This window comes from Rattus norvegicus, chromosome 15 (genome assembly GCF_036323735.1).
Source record: "Rattus norvegicus strain BN/NHsdMcwi chromosome 15, GRCr8, whole genome shotgun sequence".
Lineage (NCBI taxonomy): Eukaryota > Metazoa > Chordata > Mammalia > Rodentia > Muridae > Rattus > Rattus norvegicus.
Window position 1 is genome coordinate 21075751 of NC_086033.1, and position 18670 is coordinate 21094420.

The 18670-nt window shown below is 42.6% G+C and overlaps 2 protein-coding genes across 5 annotated transcripts in view; one reads left to right on the plus strand and one right to left on the minus strand.

Annotated features, from left to right (window-relative positions):
- Positions 1-18670, plus strand: part of Rps10l6 (ribosomal protein S10-like 6) — a 489065-nt gene that overhangs the window by 287723 nt on the left and 182672 nt on the right. The gene's annotated exons all lie outside the window — the stretch shown is intronic.
- Positions 379-12776, minus strand: Gnpnat1 (glucosamine-phosphate N-acetyltransferase 1). Of its 4 annotated transcripts, none has more exons than XM_006251784.5 (6): positions 12596-12776; positions 8439-8606; positions 6855-6917; positions 5168-5295; positions 4465-4526; positions 379-1532 (listed from the first exon to the last, which is right to left on the minus strand). In XM_006251784.5, the coding sequence occupies exons 2-6, from the start codon at positions 8590-8592 to the stop codon at positions 1385-1387; spliced, it is 555 nt and encodes a 184-aa protein (XP_006251846.1). In that variant the 5' UTR covers positions 8593-8606; positions 12596-12776; the 3' UTR covers positions 379-1384. The 4 variants fall into 4 exon arrangements, with proteins under 4 accessions (XP_006251846.1, NP_001128228.1, NP_001128229.1 ...); NM_001134756.1 differs by having other exon boundaries at positions 12601-12673; NM_001134757.1 differs by lacking the exon at positions 12596-12776 and having other exon boundaries at positions 8439-8685.

Consider the following 18670-nt stretch of genomic DNA (forward strand, 5'->3'; position numbering starts at 1 on the left):
GAAATAAAATGCTAAATTTTACTTTGGAGGGAAGGCTCCCCCCCCCCCCCCCCCAGGGCCTTGTGCTTGCTAGGCAAGCGTTCTACCACTGAGCTAAATCCCCAACCCCTGGCTTTTTTTTTTTTAACATAGGTAAAACCTAATAAAGCTCTTTATGGTTACATCTGAAGATGAAAGTCAACCTCATGACGAGCGGAAAATCCAAAAGACCAACTGAAGTAACCAAAAAATACAGAACACTGCGTTGTTAAGACCCAGTGGACTCAGGCTGATCATGGTAGTGGTGCATGGCTGAGCATCAGAACATGTATGAGGAGTACCAGGATAGCCTGGGTACAGGTCACCCCATCTCAACAAGAAAAACACAAGACAAGATTCTAATATGAGAGACTATTCATATAAACAAGTTTAATATAGTAACATGGAATGCAAAAGATTAGAACCATTATTAATAAAAGTATCTGATTCTGTTTCTAAAAATCATTCAAATAAATAAAATAGGACAGTGATCAGAATCATAGTACCATTATAATCACATTAAATAGAAAAGCTACCATTTTAAAGCTGTACCAAAGGCAGTACCACACATTTTTATGATTCAAAGGCTTCAGATGTCACGATATAGAAACCAAGGTAGCAACTCACTCACTGATGGAAAGGACCCTGGATCTCTGTGTCTGCCCTTGGAGAACTTGGAGAACTTGACCCTTATTTGACAGATGAGAAAGATGGGACAGTAGCTGCACAGAACTATACACAAAATAGTTATTTAAGCTGTTGTACCTTGTCCCATTTTTCTTTTCCTTTGTTGCTTTAAAAAGACTGTCCAAAGATTGTTTTGTGTGCAGAGTTAGGATCGACAATGTTCAAATATGTATCTGGTGGTCATGGTAACCAAAGTGCCCAACTCCCTGTAATGTGAGAAATGGTGTGCCTAAGTCTATTAGATGTCGGAGACAAAAATAATTTTATGGTAAGAAACACCCTTATTCAATCAATCAATATATATATACACACGTATATATATATACATGTATATATACATATATACATACACATATATATATACATGTATTTAAAAGTGAGCAGCAGAGAGCAGATGACATAACTGTTTACTACCCATACTCTTGACTACCAAGAAAGGAAGACAAACTGTAGAAAAATACAATGCAAGAAAAGATTCAAGTTGAAAATATATTCCTTTGGTTAAAAAATCACCCCCCTTTCTGATCATTTGCACTCCCAGCAGCCACAGGCATCCTCTCGTGGCACTACACTGGCACACTACAGCATTTTTCAGTCTAGTAGTTAGGGAGCTCACTGGTTGCAGCAACAAAAATGAACTCTAAAACAGTAGCATCAAGTAACCTCTCAATGGTGGTTTTTACTTTAGGAACCTCCGACACATGTAATTTTCTTCTGATACCGTGTAGTCAAACTTTTTGTAGAAACCAACATTTTGTGGTAGACATTCAAGGGTGATCTTGTAACAGTTTAGTTTCTTGCTTAGCAAAGTCAGAGTTGATAATAACCTGAAGTTTGAAAAGTATGAGAGGAGACACAGCATTAACGACAGTGACAGTGATAATGGCACAGATCAGTAGAATAATAACAATATTCCATTAAATGTTCAAATTATTGTTGATAAACTAAGGCATCTTTATTTTGTTTCAAACACATTAGTCTCCAGATGGTTAATTAATAACTCAACCTACACCTCTTTTATTATGGGGGGAGGAGGGAGCACAAAGGTGGAGGTCATACAATTTTTTGTAGTTCTTTCCTTTATGCTTTCTTAGGATGACTGAGGCTTACACTCCAAGTGTGGCTACTCTCACCCACCTTGCTATTGCTAACCTCCAAACCTTCTTTAAAATAAATTGTAAGAATTCATGTACGAGAGGCTGTAGAGTTAGTGTCCCCACTTGCAGGAAATCTTTGCACTCTTTGTACTTCCTGGCCTCCACAGACAACAGACATACAATAAACACATAGACAAAACACCTATGTGCATAACATTTAATCCACATGCAAGGCTAGAAGGTTGGCTTAGCAGTTAAAAACACTGCCTGCTCTTGAATTTTTCTGATTTGATTCCCAGGACCAACATGGTGGCTCACAACCATTTGTAACTCCTCTCTGAGGGCATCAGATGCCCCATGGCTTCTGAGGGTAGGAGGAACAGTAGTAGTGCACCAATAAATATGTAGGCAAACACCCACACACTTAAACTAAATGTGTGCATGAGTCTCGGGAGAGTGAGTGCATTATTTGAGAGGCTAAAATGAGCGTGCGTTGCTGTGAGTTAGAACAGCATGTCTGGATAAGCACAGGCTCCGATTAGGACTTACTGAGAAGTAGTGCTAATGGAGTACTTGCCTAGTGTGTGAAGCTCTAGCTTCAATTCCTAACACTGGGGTTAAGGAAACCAACACAGCAAACAAACAAGAAAACTATCCAATGTTTTTGAGAAACACAGCCCATGTTATTGTTTATGAAAGGTCTCTAGCTGTGTTAGGTGACAAAGACCTAACAGCACCCAAGAGGTGAAAACAGGAGGTTCTGTAATTGAAGGTCATCGTCTTCCACTACAGAGCAACATGAGACCATAACTCAAAAAGTAAACCCAAAATATCTTTGTTCCCGGCTCGGGATGTAGCTCAGTGATAGGTTTACCTGACAAGGCCCTTTATCTGATACCGTGGCAGGGTTGGGGTACGCAGGGTTGGGGTACCTATGTTCTATGTCTCCTCCAACTCAGCACTTGCCAGGTTCACACAAAATGAGTATGAGATGGCTATGTTCTCGTTCTTGAGACACTCTCATTATATAGCCTTGGCTGGCCTGGAACTGGCTAAATAGAGCAGGTAGCATTAACCCACAGATCTGCCTGTCGAGAGCTGTGAATAAAGGTTTGTGCCACCATGCCAAGCGTCATTAATCCTTTTAAAAGCTACTTTTTAAAGGAAATAAGGGTGCTGGAGAGAAGACTCAGAGGCCTGCTCTTCCAGAGGTCCTGAGTTCAATTAATTCCCAGCAACCACATGGTGGCTCACAACCATCTATGATGAGGTCTGGTGCCCTCTTCTGGCCTGCAGGCACACATGCAGGCAGAAAGCTGTATGATATATACATAATAAGTATTTTTTAAAAAAGGATATATGGATCAGATAAACTCTCTGACTCTCTGATCAGATTAGTCTGACTCTCTTTGATTTCTACACTCGGTAGACAGAAGGGAGATCTCTGAGTTTGACGTCAGCCTAGTCTACAGAATGAGTGGACAGGCAAGGATATACAGAGAAACCCTGTCTCTGAAACAAAGCAAAGCAAATTTTTTAAAAAGTAACTGCTGTGCTAACTGAAGGGTTTTCTCCATTTTTCATGATCTTGTCATGTAGTCCAGGTTGACCTTGTTTGCCTCAGCCAATGTTAAAGTTAGGCACATCTGGCTTTCAGGTTGACAAGCCTTTGTCATACTTGAAAAACAACCTTCATGTTCTAAAATTTTAGACATGACATGTGGTACTTTTTTAAAGCTGTACCAAAAGCTTCAGATGTCATGATACAGAAACCAAGTAGAAGCTTCACTGGGAGCTGCTCACTCACTGGTGGAAAGGACCCTGGTCTCTGTGCCTGCCCTTGGATAACCTTGAACCTTGGCATGGATTAGAATATTAGAGTACTATATGATGCATACCTGATGCCTCGTTATTGAGTAGACTCATTAAGACTCAGAGATTATATTTAAATGCACATTCTACTAACCTGGCAATTAACCTATGCAAATATTAAACGTTCTCTCTGCTTTTATCTGGCAGAGGAGCCGGGTACTCACTGTGATTTGCTCAAGTCTGAAGATGCTAGTATTAAGCGTTAAAGAGGTTACTTCTCATAAGCCAGGCCTATGTTCAGCTGCTCCAGAGGCTGAGGCAGAAGGATCCCAAGTTCAACTAGGCTGAATTCAATGAGATCAGAAAAAAAATGTCTGGGCCGTGGTGGTGCACACCTTTAATCCCAGCACTCAGGAAGCAGAGGCAGGTAGGTCTCTGTGACTTTGGGTCTGCGTACAGAGTTCCAGGACAGCCAGGACTACACAGAGAAACCCTGTCCCAAAAGCCAGAGGTGTAGGTGTAGGATGGGGGTGGGGCCCTGCTGTGGAGACTGCTTGCAAAATACCTCAGTGGTAGAGCATAACTTGCCTAGCACGTTAGAGTCAACAGCACCATACAAACACACACAGTCCAATTACATGTTGTTCTCGGTAAATGTTTTCAATTCTCAAACTCTAAGGTAAAACCAACAATACTTATTTTTCATATAATTCAGTCTAAGATACAGAGAATAAGTTCAGAATTAAAGAATGTCAGAAATAAATCAGAAAAATCTTAAATAAGTTTCTCGGCAAGAGGCCAAACTGGGACAGAGACTGCCCAGTTTCCATGGTTACATGTGCATACTTACAGTTTGCCAAGCTGTTTCCCTCTGCACTCGTCACTAACGACCACATCTTCTACTCTCCCTCTCTGCAAACAACCACAGTAGTACAGCATGAGCCTTCAGCTTGCTTTTCCACTAAGCCAACAGTTGACAATTAGTTTTTACTTCTCAGAGGAAACAGGAAACCAGCTGTTGTGTCTTAACACTGTAGCTCCTTCACCCTCCCCTTTCTGCTGTCATAACGTAATCTTATCATAAACATAGTGTATTCAACTTGTTTCTTAGTAACCATTTGTATCCAGCACAGTTCAATTTCAATTTCCAGTTTCAATTACCAATTTCAAGTACAGAAACTAAAACCAATAACCTACATAGTACATGCTCATTTTCTCCTTTGTTCAGAAGAGGCGTGAGTGAATGTGTGTACATTTGTGAATGGCTTTTGGGGTATCTGTGGAGGTCAGACTACAGCTTGTGTGTGTTAGTGCTTTCCGTCCACCATGCTGATCCCAGTGCTGGGACTGGGGCTGGCCTTGGTGGCCAGCATCTTTATCTCTTGCCATCTACCTGCCGGCACATCTGTCAATGTCAGTGGCTTGAAAGGTGTCCTCTGCCAAGGAGCAGTGAACAACAGGACATTGACTGCTAATGAAGTTTCCAAGTGGGCTTCATGAGAAAACACCTGTTCTTTATTCATAGGCATTAATGCAAGCATGTGAGCTCATACCTTAGCACATGAATGGATAAATTTATGTTCTATGATCAGAGTTGCTGTAGCCACAATTTGTCCTAGGGTCACATCTTCCACAACTGTAACATAGTAATCCCCAGACTTCTTCATATGCTCAAAAGATTCTGTCAAGAAATGTCAAAAAATGTTAGATGGTAGGCATTTCTGTTTTACTGAATTCGAGAAAAGCACCAAGCTTGTCTGACTTCATCTTGGAATATTAAAGCTCTTCAGCCACAGTGCTTAAGTTTCTAGCAAGTGAAGTAGATTGAGCATAAGACTTTTTTTTGTTTGTTTGTTTTTGAGACAGGATATCACTATATCACTCTGGATGTTCTGGAACTTTCCTCTATACACCAGATTGGTTTTGAACTCACAGAGATCTACCTGTCTCTGACCTGACCCCCACCCTTGTAATTAAGGGTGTGCACAATTATAATCAGCCAGTTTCCTCCTCTAAAAATCTGTATTATTTAAAACATCAAGGAGTTGAAATACCAGCAGTTAGCACTGAGTGATTCACACCTTTAAAGTATCTGTTAGTACAAAGTGGGGATGTGACCCTGATGTGGAATGTGACTTTACCTGGTTTAGTACTCAGGAAAGCACAATCTGCCAGCAAAGTAAGACTCAAGAGTTCAGATGAACAACACAGTACTACAGATACACTATGCATGTTGCCATTTCTGTGCCCAATTAATTAAAATGTCAGTATCTTCCCACTTAATTTACATTCATCTAAAACTAACACTCGACAGATAAAGAACAAAACTGCAGGTTATCATAAGAGCATATTAGATTCACAATTCAGGCTTGGTTTCAAAATATTTTGACAAAACAGTTTTCCGTTTGTTTTTCCAATGTTTCAAGATTACATATTTGTTCTTTCAGAAATCGGATCTTTGCTGTAAAAGCACCTTACAAAAATGAGATATACCCCCACTTGAGCAGTTTTTCTCCAAAGTCATACAACCGTAAAAGCAAAGCCACACTCCCTCAAACACTGGTTAGCACTCTATACTGCTAGAGAAAGCTATCCTTTTTCATCTGTTCTGATAGGTATACAAAGAGGAACAATGGAGCTTAAAAGGCAAACTCTAAAACCTGGATATTGTTTTTATTCAAAGTCTCATTCTATATAGGTCCCAAGTAAGGGGAAAAATAATTCATTGACTGAAAATAAACAGAACCTTAGAATATTGATCTTCATTCTCAGCCTGGTTGGAGAAATCACCGACTAGTGGAAATGCATTAACAGGAAACGGGAACAGGGTGAGTCAGGACACTGGAGAAAGCTAAGGAGGCACCATCTTTCTTGCTAATAATTAACTGGGATCTTGGGTGTGACTGGTTCATTCTGGAAACCCATTTTCTCATGTCTCAAAGAACTGTTAGAGTAAGACACCCAGCCTTAAAATTCAATATAAAAGCAAATAAATAAATGGATGGATGAATGACTAAGAACAAAAGGAGAGTAGTAAACTTTTTTAAGTTGGTAATGAAATTTCTGTGCTAAACAGAAGCATATAGATATACTACAACAAAGGTAAAGTAATTCTAGAATAAATACCAAGTTATATTTATAGTCTGGAGACTGTAAATAAGGATGGCTGGTTTAGAACTTTGAGCTGTTTGAATGAGTGGGTGCTGAACAGACTTCTGTGCACTCAGACAAGGTACTTACTCATGAACTGCTCCGGGCTGACGACACCAGTCTCTGTCAACTGACCCAATACCTTAAAAAAACCTAGTTTTAAAAACATTTCAGGAGAAAAGCAAAAGATTTAAATATGGAAAGCTGCAAAAACATTTACTGGGTAGGTTAAAGAAAGTTACTTTGTCAAAACTCTATAATTATGTTTCATAATTTTTAATCACGATTTGCTATTTAAACATGCAAATTTTCCACAGTGTGTTATGTGCATTCACTATACCCAGTACTATACACATAAGGGCATTTTCGTACAAGTACCTATTCTTTTTATAACCAGAAGAGCAAATGACAGCCTTCAAAAATATTTGCCCGCATATGATTTAAGGTAGTTCAGACCTTAATATCAATAATTACAGAGCCAGCACGTACACTGTTAAATGTTATTTAAATTTTATGTAAGAGATGCCACATTTTCCTAAATACATAACTCAAAGTGCAAGATTCTCACCTCCACTGAATATATCACTTGTAAGATAAAGTGCAACTAATAGAACACTGTTGGGACAATTTCTAAAATCTTTAATTTTAATGTTAATGCCACCAGGCATGGTGGCACATGCCTTTAAAAATCCCAGCACTTGGGAGGCAGAGGCAGGTAGGCCTCTGAGTTCAAAGACAGCTGGGACTAATAGACTGTGTCTCAAAAAATTAAAAATAAACCCCCCAAAATAATGATAATGCTAACAGTACATTCTGAACTTTTTTAGTCTTAATTTTTCTACATGCAATAATTCTGGCCAAAGTTACTTTATTCAAATACCTATTGAGAAGAAAATACTGAGGCAAAATGTTATTACCAAAGTTTCAGGAAATTATTTTGTCTAATTTAGATGTTAAAGAATTGGGGCTGGAGAGATGGCTCAGCGGTTAAGAGCACCCGACTGCTCTTCCAGAAGTCATGAGTTCAATTCCCAGCAACCACATGGTGGCTCACAGCCATCTGTAAGGAGATCTGATGCCCTCTTCTGGTGTATCTGAAGACAGCTACAGTGTACTTATATATAATAAATAAATAAATCTTTAAAAAAAAAAAAAAGAATTACATGTGGGGGCTGGAGAGATGGCTCAGTGGTTAAGAGCACTGACTGCTCTTCCAGAGGTCCTGAGTTCAATTCCCAGCAACCACGTGGTGGCTCGCAACCATCTGTAATGGGATCAGATGCCCTCTTCTGGGGCATCTGAAGACAGCAACAGTGTATTCACATATATGAAATAAATACATCTTTAAAAAAAGATATTTAAAAAAAAAAAGAATTACATGTGACTAGATAAAACCCTTTCAATTTGTCCAAGCAATGTTCCTTCTGCCTGTCTAGCTTCTTGGAGAAAACTTCCATGGGTTTATACATTATAGATATCCTTTTGGAAGGAGTATTGTTGTATTTAGTTATTTTAAAGTAATATCTGTTCTTAGCCATGATACATGCCTGTTACAGTTGAGTGATCCAGTCACTTTAAGTACAAAAATCAAGTACTGTTTTTGTTCACATCATGCTTACGAAGAAAGCAACAAGTTCTAGTCAGGAATTTCCCAAACTAAAGTTGGGCCCATACCTTTATTTAAGTCCGCAGTACAGAGAGGCCTCAAAACCAAGCCTTCTCCAGGATGCATTGGAGAAATGGCTGGAGAAAATATAGCTGTATTCTGACTCCAGTCCACTTCTTTGAGCAAACTCGGGTCAAACATAGGAGTTTCATCAGGTTTCATCTTTCTAGTAAAATCTAAAATAAAACTTGGAATGTTAAGAGGCCTTATGAAAGGAAAACTGCTTGATGAAGAGTTAATTTCGTCATACAAATGGTTCTATACATTTTATCAGACATTTTACTTTAGCTGTCCTTGTGGGCCAGGGCCGACGGTGCAGCACTGACATCTGGTGGGTGCTCGAGGTTGTACAGTTAGAATCCCGCATTTATTGTTAGGCTCAGAAATCATTTGGCATCCATTCGATGTGAATGTGACTTAGGAATTACTGTGTCTGCATTTGCGCTCATGGCAGGCTTTCTAAAAGTCTACAGCAGCTGCTTCTAAGGAGTTTAATATAACCAGTGGGGCTGTTTTCCATGCTATGCAGCAAACAGTGGGACATGCTTATAATCCCAGAACCTCACGCACTAAGGGAATACGGGTTCTAAGCCAGTTGGGTTACACTGTGGAATACTGTTTCAAAACACACATTATGACCAATATGATATGAAACTGTCTCAAAAAAATTAAGTCATAGTAAATTTTAACCAGTTATTAACAGTTTGTTTCCCGTACATTTCTTTTAACTAGATGGTCCTATTTTGTAAATGATCATAAAAATATGTACTATTGATTAATTTGGTGTGTACTTTATATTTGTTAATTCTTTAACAAGCAATAAAAGATGTATCAAGATCATATCTTATAGACTAGCAAGCAAACAGAGGAACTTGCTCAAGGTTCCAGGCCACAGGCAGCATCAGAACATCTCCAGACTGATGCACATGGCTTGGTGCTTGATGTCACTCTGAAACAAGCAGTTTTCTAGCCCTGAGTGCTGCATTTGCACTTTACCACAGGTTACATCATTGGTTCTACTAGGCAGAATGATGTCCCCTCTTAACTACCAGTCTAGTTTAGCTGAATCCCAGCAGTTCATTGTCGTATAGAATTCCAGACTAATCAAAAATGTATAAAGGCATTCTTTTTTCAGAGCTGGGGACCGAACCCAGGGCCTTGTGCTTGCTAGGCAAGCGCTCTACCACTGAGCTAAATCCCCACCCCCAAGGCATTCTTGTATAAAGGTTTCTGGGTAGAAATAAGAACCCACTGTCCAGGTACCAAGAAATGACTTATGTTGTCTTAATGAACTGTTCACAAAATTGAAGCAGCCACATCAGGTTCGCCGGAGCTCAGTCCTCAAATAGTAAAACCCTGGTGGTGCCCAACAAGGATGCTGGGAAAGGGAGAGCAAGATGTGATGTTTAAAGGACTCGTGGGCTATCGATAATTGATTCACAAAAGAAATCCTTAAAGGCTCCCAAAGTGACACATTTATGCAGCTGCGTGTTACAGAGCATAGCTGAGACACTTTAGTCAACCCTGAGGCTTCCAGACCACTAAACAAATGGGATGGATTCTTAGGGGTGAAAGCGGTGTCCCTTCCCACATGGCCCCCCACTCTGAGGTTCTCCCTGTCCCTCCTCATCCTTCACTAAGCTACCTCCACCCATACTGAAAAGGCCACTTAAGCTATCCTGGTAAAGGTGAGAAGCTCAAGGGGCAAGCAGAAAAAGGCAACCTGTGATTAGCATAGTAATTTCTAGCCACATTCCACCGGTCAGCTACCCAAAGTCAGTGGGTGAGAAAGTACATTATCTACAAGGAAGCCACATAAATAGTTTAGAAAGAACTAAACAGTGCCAGGAAATCACTTTCTAAGAACAGGGCTGGTTTCATCATGTAGCTTAGGTTAGCCTCTCGCCCTTCATTGTACATGTGCATTTGTGCAGGCATGTTTGTATGTGTGTTGGGTATGTGTGCACATGGGTGCCGGTGAGCGGAGGCCCAAGGCTGACATCGGGTGTTTTCTTCAGTGTCTCTCCCCTGTATATACTAGAAGCAGTTCTCTCTCCAAACCCACAACTCACTTTCTAGGTTGGTGAGAATAGCCAGTTTACTCAAAGGCCTCTGTCTCCAGATGACACCATTACAGGTGAGCTACTAAGCCCACCCTATTTTCTTCACATGCGTCCTGGGAATTAGACTTCTGGCTCTCAGTCTTGCATTACAAATTTACTCTCCCAGCTGCCTCCCCAGCCTTCCTTTAACTCTTGGTTCTCTTGTTTTCATGTTTCTGGTGCTGATTACAGGTGTGTCCTACCACCATTCTGGAGTCCTTAAGCAACATTAAGTGAGTTTGCATTCATTACTAAACAGATGAGGACAGGCATTGGTCTAGTTAAAAACAAAGGACCTGATTAGAGTCAAACCCCTTGAAATGAGATTTATAAAACCTAAAGGGGAAAAGCCTATCCTCCCAGTCATAAAGACACAATTTATGATGCTGACAGAGGCCATGCCTTATTACAATCTAATAAAAATTCAGGTGAGGTGGCAAACACCTGGATCCAGTGCTAGGAGGCTGGAGCATGAACTGTGAGAGCTCAAGGACAGCAGACTACCCAGTCGCACCAGTCTCAAAAAAAAGAAAAAAAAAAAAAATTCTGGGGCTGGAGAGATGGCTCAGTGGTTAAGGGCACACTGATTGCTCTTCCAAAGGTCCTGAGTTCAGTTCCCAGAGACCACATGGTGGCTCACAATCATCTGTAATGGGATCTGATGCCCTCTTCTGGTGTGTCTGAAGACAGAGACAGTGTACTCATATATAATAAATAAATCTTTAAAAAAAATAATTATGGGAGTTGATGTAAACATGGAGATATTTTTTAAGTTGGTTCTAAGGTAATCCCCTCGACTCCTCCCTCCAAGTTCAGGCTAGCCCCTGCTACACAGACTTTTATCAAAACAAAATGACAAAAAGTCTTCTTTCTGTAGCACTTAAAGGTCATCACCACCTAACTTTCTCTATGTTTGGTTGTAAACCCTAACTCAAAGCACCTCCCCGCCCCCAACCCCTTGGGTTTAACTGCTAAATTAGCATTTGTTTACACGGCTTGAGTATTGCCTAATCCCTAGTCCTATAAACCTCTAGTCAATGAATAATGAATGACGTAAGGTATATAGAAATCACATTTCAGAAAGTCACGAAGAAAAAAAGATTGCCACGGGGCCACGAGCAAGAACACAAAAGACATACACCAAACTTCAAGTTTGGTTCTCCAGCCTCTGAGCCTATATACAAGATGCGGAGCAGGTGCTTCTAGAAAAACACCGGAGCAACAAGTAGGGAAGACTGAAGACCAGGATTCACAAATGATCTTCAGACAAATCAAAATCGCTGTGATAGGTGACAGATAGGTAGATAGACAGGTAGACAGCTCCGAGTATTTTCATGAAGATAGTATTTCATGAAGCAAGAAGTACTTCCCGTTAGTGTACTATCTACACCGTCTGATTATCCCCAGTCTAGTTGCACAGTTGGAGCACCGAGTTCCCAAGACTAGCCCTCAGGTAATGCATCAACAAATGAGTGGTCAGGACGGAGGAGCCTCTCATTTTCCCGTCGTGCTCTACATCAGGAAAGTCAACAGATGCCAATCTTTGCATCCTGGAATCTGTTTCAACCATACAAATCCTGCCTTAACCAATTTCCTGAGACCCACTCTTGGATTAATTAATCCCAACCAAACGAATCCCCATTTATTTTTACAGGAACAAATTTTATGTTTGCCTTACATAAACATTAGCTCTTACACACAATAGAAACCACGGAGTCGGCGTTTCTAGGGGTTCAAGTCCCAGGTCCCCCCCCACCCCAGGTTTCATACAGTCTGCGCAGCTGGGGCAATTCAGAGCCGGCGCGTGTCTTCAGCGGCTCTGATCGCTGCACCGGTAAAAGGGAGTTCGCGCCCTTTCATAGCGACGGCGGCAGACAGGACGAGGAACGTCCCCCAGTCCCACGCCACGGACACTCTCGTCCCTAGGCCCTCCAAGACCCTGCCCGGCCGGACAACAGAGCATCAAGCTTAGCCGCCCGGCTCCCGGACAGGGGCATCCCAGTCTCCGGGGTCCGCAGCCCCAAGCCCGCCCGCCTTCGCGTCCCAGCCCCAGGCCGCCTCACCGCACCGGAGCGAGCCACGCTCCCGTCCCAGCGCGTCAGTCTGCCTGCGGGTCACAGCGCCGCCGCATCCGGATCCGGCTGCAGCGCCAGCCCCTCCCCCCGTGCGCCCCCACGCGCCGCAGCCGGAACCGCCTGGCCGAACGTGGCGGGACCAACGCCTCCGCCCTGCCCCGCCCTCACGCACCGCGGCGCACGCGGAGGCACGGCCACGCACACCACTCCGGGGCTCCAGGGGCGGGGCGGGGCGGGGCTCTGGGCTGCAAAAGGAGCTCTGTGGGGCGGGGCTCCGGGGGCGGGGCTCCGGGGGCGGGGCTCCGGGGCGGGGCCGAGCCCTGGGGCAGTTAAGGTGACTCTGGGGCTTGGGGCAATGACCCGGAGCAAGGCTTGCGTAATCAGTTTACTTTCCTGACGCGCCTCTCGCTCACTGCCCCGTCGCCCTCACGCTTTATCTGAAAATAAAGCCATAGGAGTTTAAGCAGCGTATCGCGATGACCAGTGTGGGTTCCTTTCATTTTCTGAGCTCGAAGGCTCCTACCCTGTTAGTGCCTTCGTCCCCTTTGTCCCCTTCCCTCACATGCATGCAGTTCATTAGTCAGGACTTGGGTTACTCACTGGTGATCATATGCCCTGATTCCCAAATGTCTGAGACAAGAGTTAGCTCCTTTCTTCTAGAAACTGAGTTGAGACCACTCACCCTTGAGCTCTCCACTGCAGCACTTTGCTTCCTAGGACACTGGGAACATTTCAGCTCACTCTGGGCAAGTGGCACTAGGTTCTCCAGACAGCAAAGAGGGGGGTGAAGTCAGAACCCTGTAACCATCTTAGAGTATCTAGCACATAGAGTGCTTGTTCTGTAATCTCAGTACTGGGAAGGCTTGAGAAACCCTTCCGTGGGCTCCTAATTCCAGTGTCTCTCCTAAGTACCGTGGGCTCCTAATTCCAGTGTCTCTCCTAAGTACCGTGGGCTCCTAATTCCAGTGTCTCTCCTAAGTACCGTTTAGCGTCATTTGACAAGTGAGGAAGCAGAGATTTGGAGACATACATACATACATACATACATACATATGTGTGTGTGTAGTACCTGGCATAGTGGTGCATGCCTTTAATTCTAGCAGTAGAGACCAGAGGCTTTGTGCATCTCTGGTCTACACACAATGAGATCAAGCACAGCCAGGGATATGTAGAGAACCTCTGTCACTAGATAGATAGATAGATAGATAGATAGATAGATAGATAGATAGACAGACAGATAGACAGAGAGATAGATGAAGAGGAAGAAATGGCTTGAATATTCCAAGAGACCACTTGACTTCCATCTCTGAATTCATTAAAATATTTATCTGTTTTAATTGCTTATTTTAAAACTTGCAACGCTAGAGAACTACAGGATAAGAAGTCATGTGTCCCTATAGCTTCACCTGCAGAGTTAGGATGACGTTAACAGCTTGGTAGGTAATGCTTCGAATTGCCGGAATTTCCTTTACCGTGCTTCCATTTAACTTGTGGCCTTGAACATTTGTGACCGGCTTCCTTTTCTTGGTGTGGTATCTGGCACCTCAGCTGACATGTGGGGTCTAATAAAGCAATACATATAAAACATCCTGGCCTGTACTATGTGCTTACGATGCTAGTTGGTGTACACGTATGTGTGTGTGGGAGGGATAAACTACAGTATGGTGAAGTAACAAACATCTACCCAAATTCCAATGCAACAAAACGTATTTGCTAACTGCATGTCTCACACAGAACGGCAGCGTAATTACTCCATGCAATCCCACAGGGGCCCAAGGCCACCCAGTCACAAAACGCTCTGAATAAATCACATAAAGAAACTAGGAAATCACAGGTAGACTTTACTGATTTAACTCAAGGCTGATGTTCCTCTTACGACCGACTGGTCGGTTAGTAAGTGCAGCCTTGCGTAAGACTGCTAGATAACTGGAGAACGACCTAGTGTGAGCACTTTTATGTTTTTCACAGTCTCCCATGTCCCCTTTCACCAGGACGGCCCAATGCATGTAAACCATATGCCAAGTTTTCTCATTTTTTTTCAAACTTGTACTGTGGACATCTCCCATGTCAGTGCAGCCATTCACGCGCTGACCACTTGTTGAGACCTCTCCATATCAAGGCTGTAATGTTGGGATAAAGTATTTGCTAAGGTTTTTCTTCATAGGCTTCGTAAGATTGTGAAAAAAACCAGAAATAAAACTCTTTACAAGTTATTTTCTATTAAGAGGTGATAAGTGTTAGAATTTAAAAAAAAGTTAAGAAAAGGCCAGTCCTAGGGGCTCACAACTTTAATCCCAACACTAAGAAGGCAGAGAGAGGAGGTGGATCTCTGTGAGTTCAAGGCCAGCCTGATCTACATAGTGAGATTCAGGACTACATAGAGACAATCTGCCTCACAAACAAAAACAAAAAATAGAAAAGGTAATGTTGGGGTATAGCTCTATTCATTTATTCATTTTTACTACATAGCCTAGGCTGACCTTGAACTTTTGACACACACTCACCCCTCTCCCCCACCATACCTGGTCACTGACGTGATAATCACTGAAGTCTTCTCCGAGATCTCATTTGAATTTAATTCTGAAAGGAAGTAAATCTTGTAAATATTATTAAAGAAATGTAGGATGATGTCATTATGCAGGTGAAGGCAGATACAAGATAGAACGAGGCCTGTCACTGGACAAGCAGGAAGGATGGGCGGGAGAAAAGTTTGAGAGAGGAGGAGGAGAAGAGTCAGCCAAGAGAACGTGGAAGCAGATGTTAAGATTCCAGTCTGGGGCTGGAGAGATGGCTCAGCGGTTAAGAGCACCCGACTGCTCTTCCAGAGGTCATGAGTTCAATTCCCAGCAACCACATGGTGGCTCACAACCATCTGTAAAGAGATCCGATGCCCTCTTCTGGTGTATCTGAAGACAGCTACAGTGTACTTATATATAATAAATAAATAAATCTTTAAAAAAAAAAAAAAAAGATTCCAGTCTGTGTATTTACAGGTTGTTATGAATATTCTTAAGGGATGGATGTGTACAGGGTTTTGTATGTCTAGGTGGGCAATTATATCTTATCAATTGGATCAGAGGTTATTGTGCTGTGTGTTCTTTCATGTGGCGATTTAATTGAGATCAAGAGAGTGGGTGGTGGCTGGAGACATTAGGCCACCACCAAATTGGGATGTGTGTGTCTGGCATGGTGGCAACCTGCCTTGGGAACTAGATGGGTAGAGAGATTGTGGCCGGGCTCAGAGAGTAGCCATCGGCAGAGTGATATGGGATATGGGATGGAGCAGAGCGGGTGAGACGCTTTGCTGACTGAGATGAAGACATCCCACAGACGCCACGAGGCCCACACTAGTGCGGGATAATTTTACAGCGACAAAGAAAGAACATTCCAGGAAAATAAAAATTATTAGAGTTTGGCCTTCAGCTCAGGGGTGGGGCACTCACTCCATATGCAAGGCCCTGGGTTCAATGTCAGGGCTAAACAATAAAATTAAAAGAAGAAAAGAAAAGAAAAGAACTAAGTCGCTAAGTGCTACATTTTGCTACTTTTATCTAAAAATTCCCACGGGAAATTTAAACTCAAAAGATAATACCTGTAGAATGTTAATAGAGCTTTTTTGTCTGCATTTTAGAAAATCGTTAGAAATTTCATAAAAAATAATAGATACTTTAACCCCCTCTGACTTGTTTCTTTGCTTGCTTTGCTTTGTTTTTTTTTTTTTTTTTTTTTAGACAGGGTTTCTCTGTCTCAAAAGGATCTCCTGGCTGTCTTAGAACATGATCTCTAGACCAGACTGGCCTTGAATTGACCGAGATCCCCCTGCCTCTGCCTCCTGAGTGTTAGGATTAAAGGCATGCACCCAGCTAAGCCCCTCCAAATTTTTTAACCAGCTGATCTCTCTAGAAACAAGGCTTTAACTTGTTTGTTTCTCCAATTCTTTTTTTTTTTTTTTGTTTTTTTTTTTTTTGGTTCTTTTTTTCGGAGCTGGGGACCGAACCCAGGGCCTTGTGCTTCCTAGGTAAGCGCTCTACCACTGAGCTAAATCCCCAGCCCCTGTTCCCCTGTTTCTCCAATTCTTACTAACTGGCAACCAAGTCTTCTGCTTTACAGAACATGTGTAGTGTATATGTGCTGGTCTCAGCTTCCTGTTTATTGCCATAATTTTAATCCACCTCTTTTTGGTAGCAACTGTCTACGATAGCCTCAAAAGTGGTTAGATGTACAATAAATTCTCTATAAAGATATGGACTCTTACTCTCTCTTCCGCTCTTCCACTCTTCTTCTGCTCTTCCTCTCTTCCTCTCTCTCTCTCTCTCTGTTCCTCTCTTCCTCTCCTGGCTTGACATGATTAAAAAAAAAAAAAAAGATATGGAGAAGTGGGGTTGGGGATTTAGCTCAGTGGTAGAGCGCTTGCCTAGCAAGCGCAAGGCCCTGGGTTCGGTCCCCAGCTCCGAAAAAAAAGAAAAGAAAAAAAGAAAAAGAAAAAAAAAGTTTAAAAAAAAGATATGGAGAAGTAAGCCTTACTGTTGGCTTTACCTATATATCTTTATTTTATATATATGAACATTCTGTCTGCCTGCGTGTTTGTGCACCATGTACATTCCTGGTCAACACAGAAGCCAGAGGAGGACCTGGATCTCCTGAGATTAGAATTACAGATAGTTGTGAGCTGCCATGTGGGTGCTGGGAATTGAACCTGGGTCCTCTGGAAGAGCAGCCAGTGCTCGTAGCTGCCGAGCCATCTCTCCAGCCCCTTGGTAACTTCGTTTAAAATAGTCATATCTCCTAATTATTCTGATTGTTTCGTTTTATCGGTTTTTCGAAACAAAGTTTCTCTCTGTAGAGCTGGCTGTCCTGGAACTCTCTGGGTAGATCAGGCTGGCCTGCAAGTAAGAGATCCATCTGCTTTTGTCTCCCAAGTGCAAGTGCTGGGATTAAAGGCCTGTTCTACCGCCAACTGGCAACAGGACCCTTTTTAAAACAAACAGAAATCTGGTGGGGGTGGCACAGCCCCTTAATCCAGGTACCTGGAAGGCAGAGGCAGGCAGATCTCAGTTTGAGGCCAGTCTGGTCTACAGAGCAAGTTCCAGGATAGCCAGGCCTACACAAAGAAACCCTGAGTCAAAAATACCAAAACAATAAACAAACAGACAAACAAATAAGTCTTATTAATTAGCGCTGGCTGTTCTGGAGCTTACTGTATAGCACAGGTTGGCCCTGAACATGCAGACAGGCTCCTGTTTTGCCTCTGAGTCCTGGGATCACAGGCATGTGCCACCATGCTACCATGCCTAACTTAATTTCCTGTTAATTTTATTCCCCCCACCACGTGTGTGTGTGTGTGTGTGTGTGTGTGTGTGTGCGCGCGCGCGCGCATGCTGCGTGTAAATATGCATCATGTTTATACATGTAAATATGCATCATGTTTATACATGTATGGAGGAGGTCACAAGTTGACGTCACCAGGTGTCTTACTCCGTGGCTCCCACCATATTTTTTAAGACAGGGTCTCACTGAATCTGGAGATCAATGATTTGGCTAGGCCAACTGGCCAGTGAGCTCTAGGAGTCTGCCTGTTTATGCCTCCTAGCTCTGGGTTACAGACGCCCATAGCTATGCATGGCTCTCCTTAAGTGTGTGCGAGGGAGTTAAACTTGGGTTCTCGTGCTCACACAGTACTTACCAAGTCCTCATACTGATTCCGGTAAAACTTTATTGTGTTAAGAATAAATTCCTATGCTGGGCAGTGGTGGCACAACACCTTTAATCCCAGCACTTTGGAGGCAGAGGCAGGTGAATCTCTGTGTTTGAGGCTATCCTGGTTTACAGAGCAAGTTCTAGAATAGCCAGGGCTACACAGAGAAGCCCTATTTCAACACCTCCCCCCTACCAAATACATATAATAACCACAGTACATGCGTGTGCACATCCATGCATACGTATTTATATCTATAAACAGTGGGTTATAAAATGTACCCACAGGGGTTGGGGATTTAGCTCAGTGGTAGAGCGCTTGCCTAGGAAGCGCAAGGCCCTGGGTTCGGTCCCCAGCTCCGAAAAAAA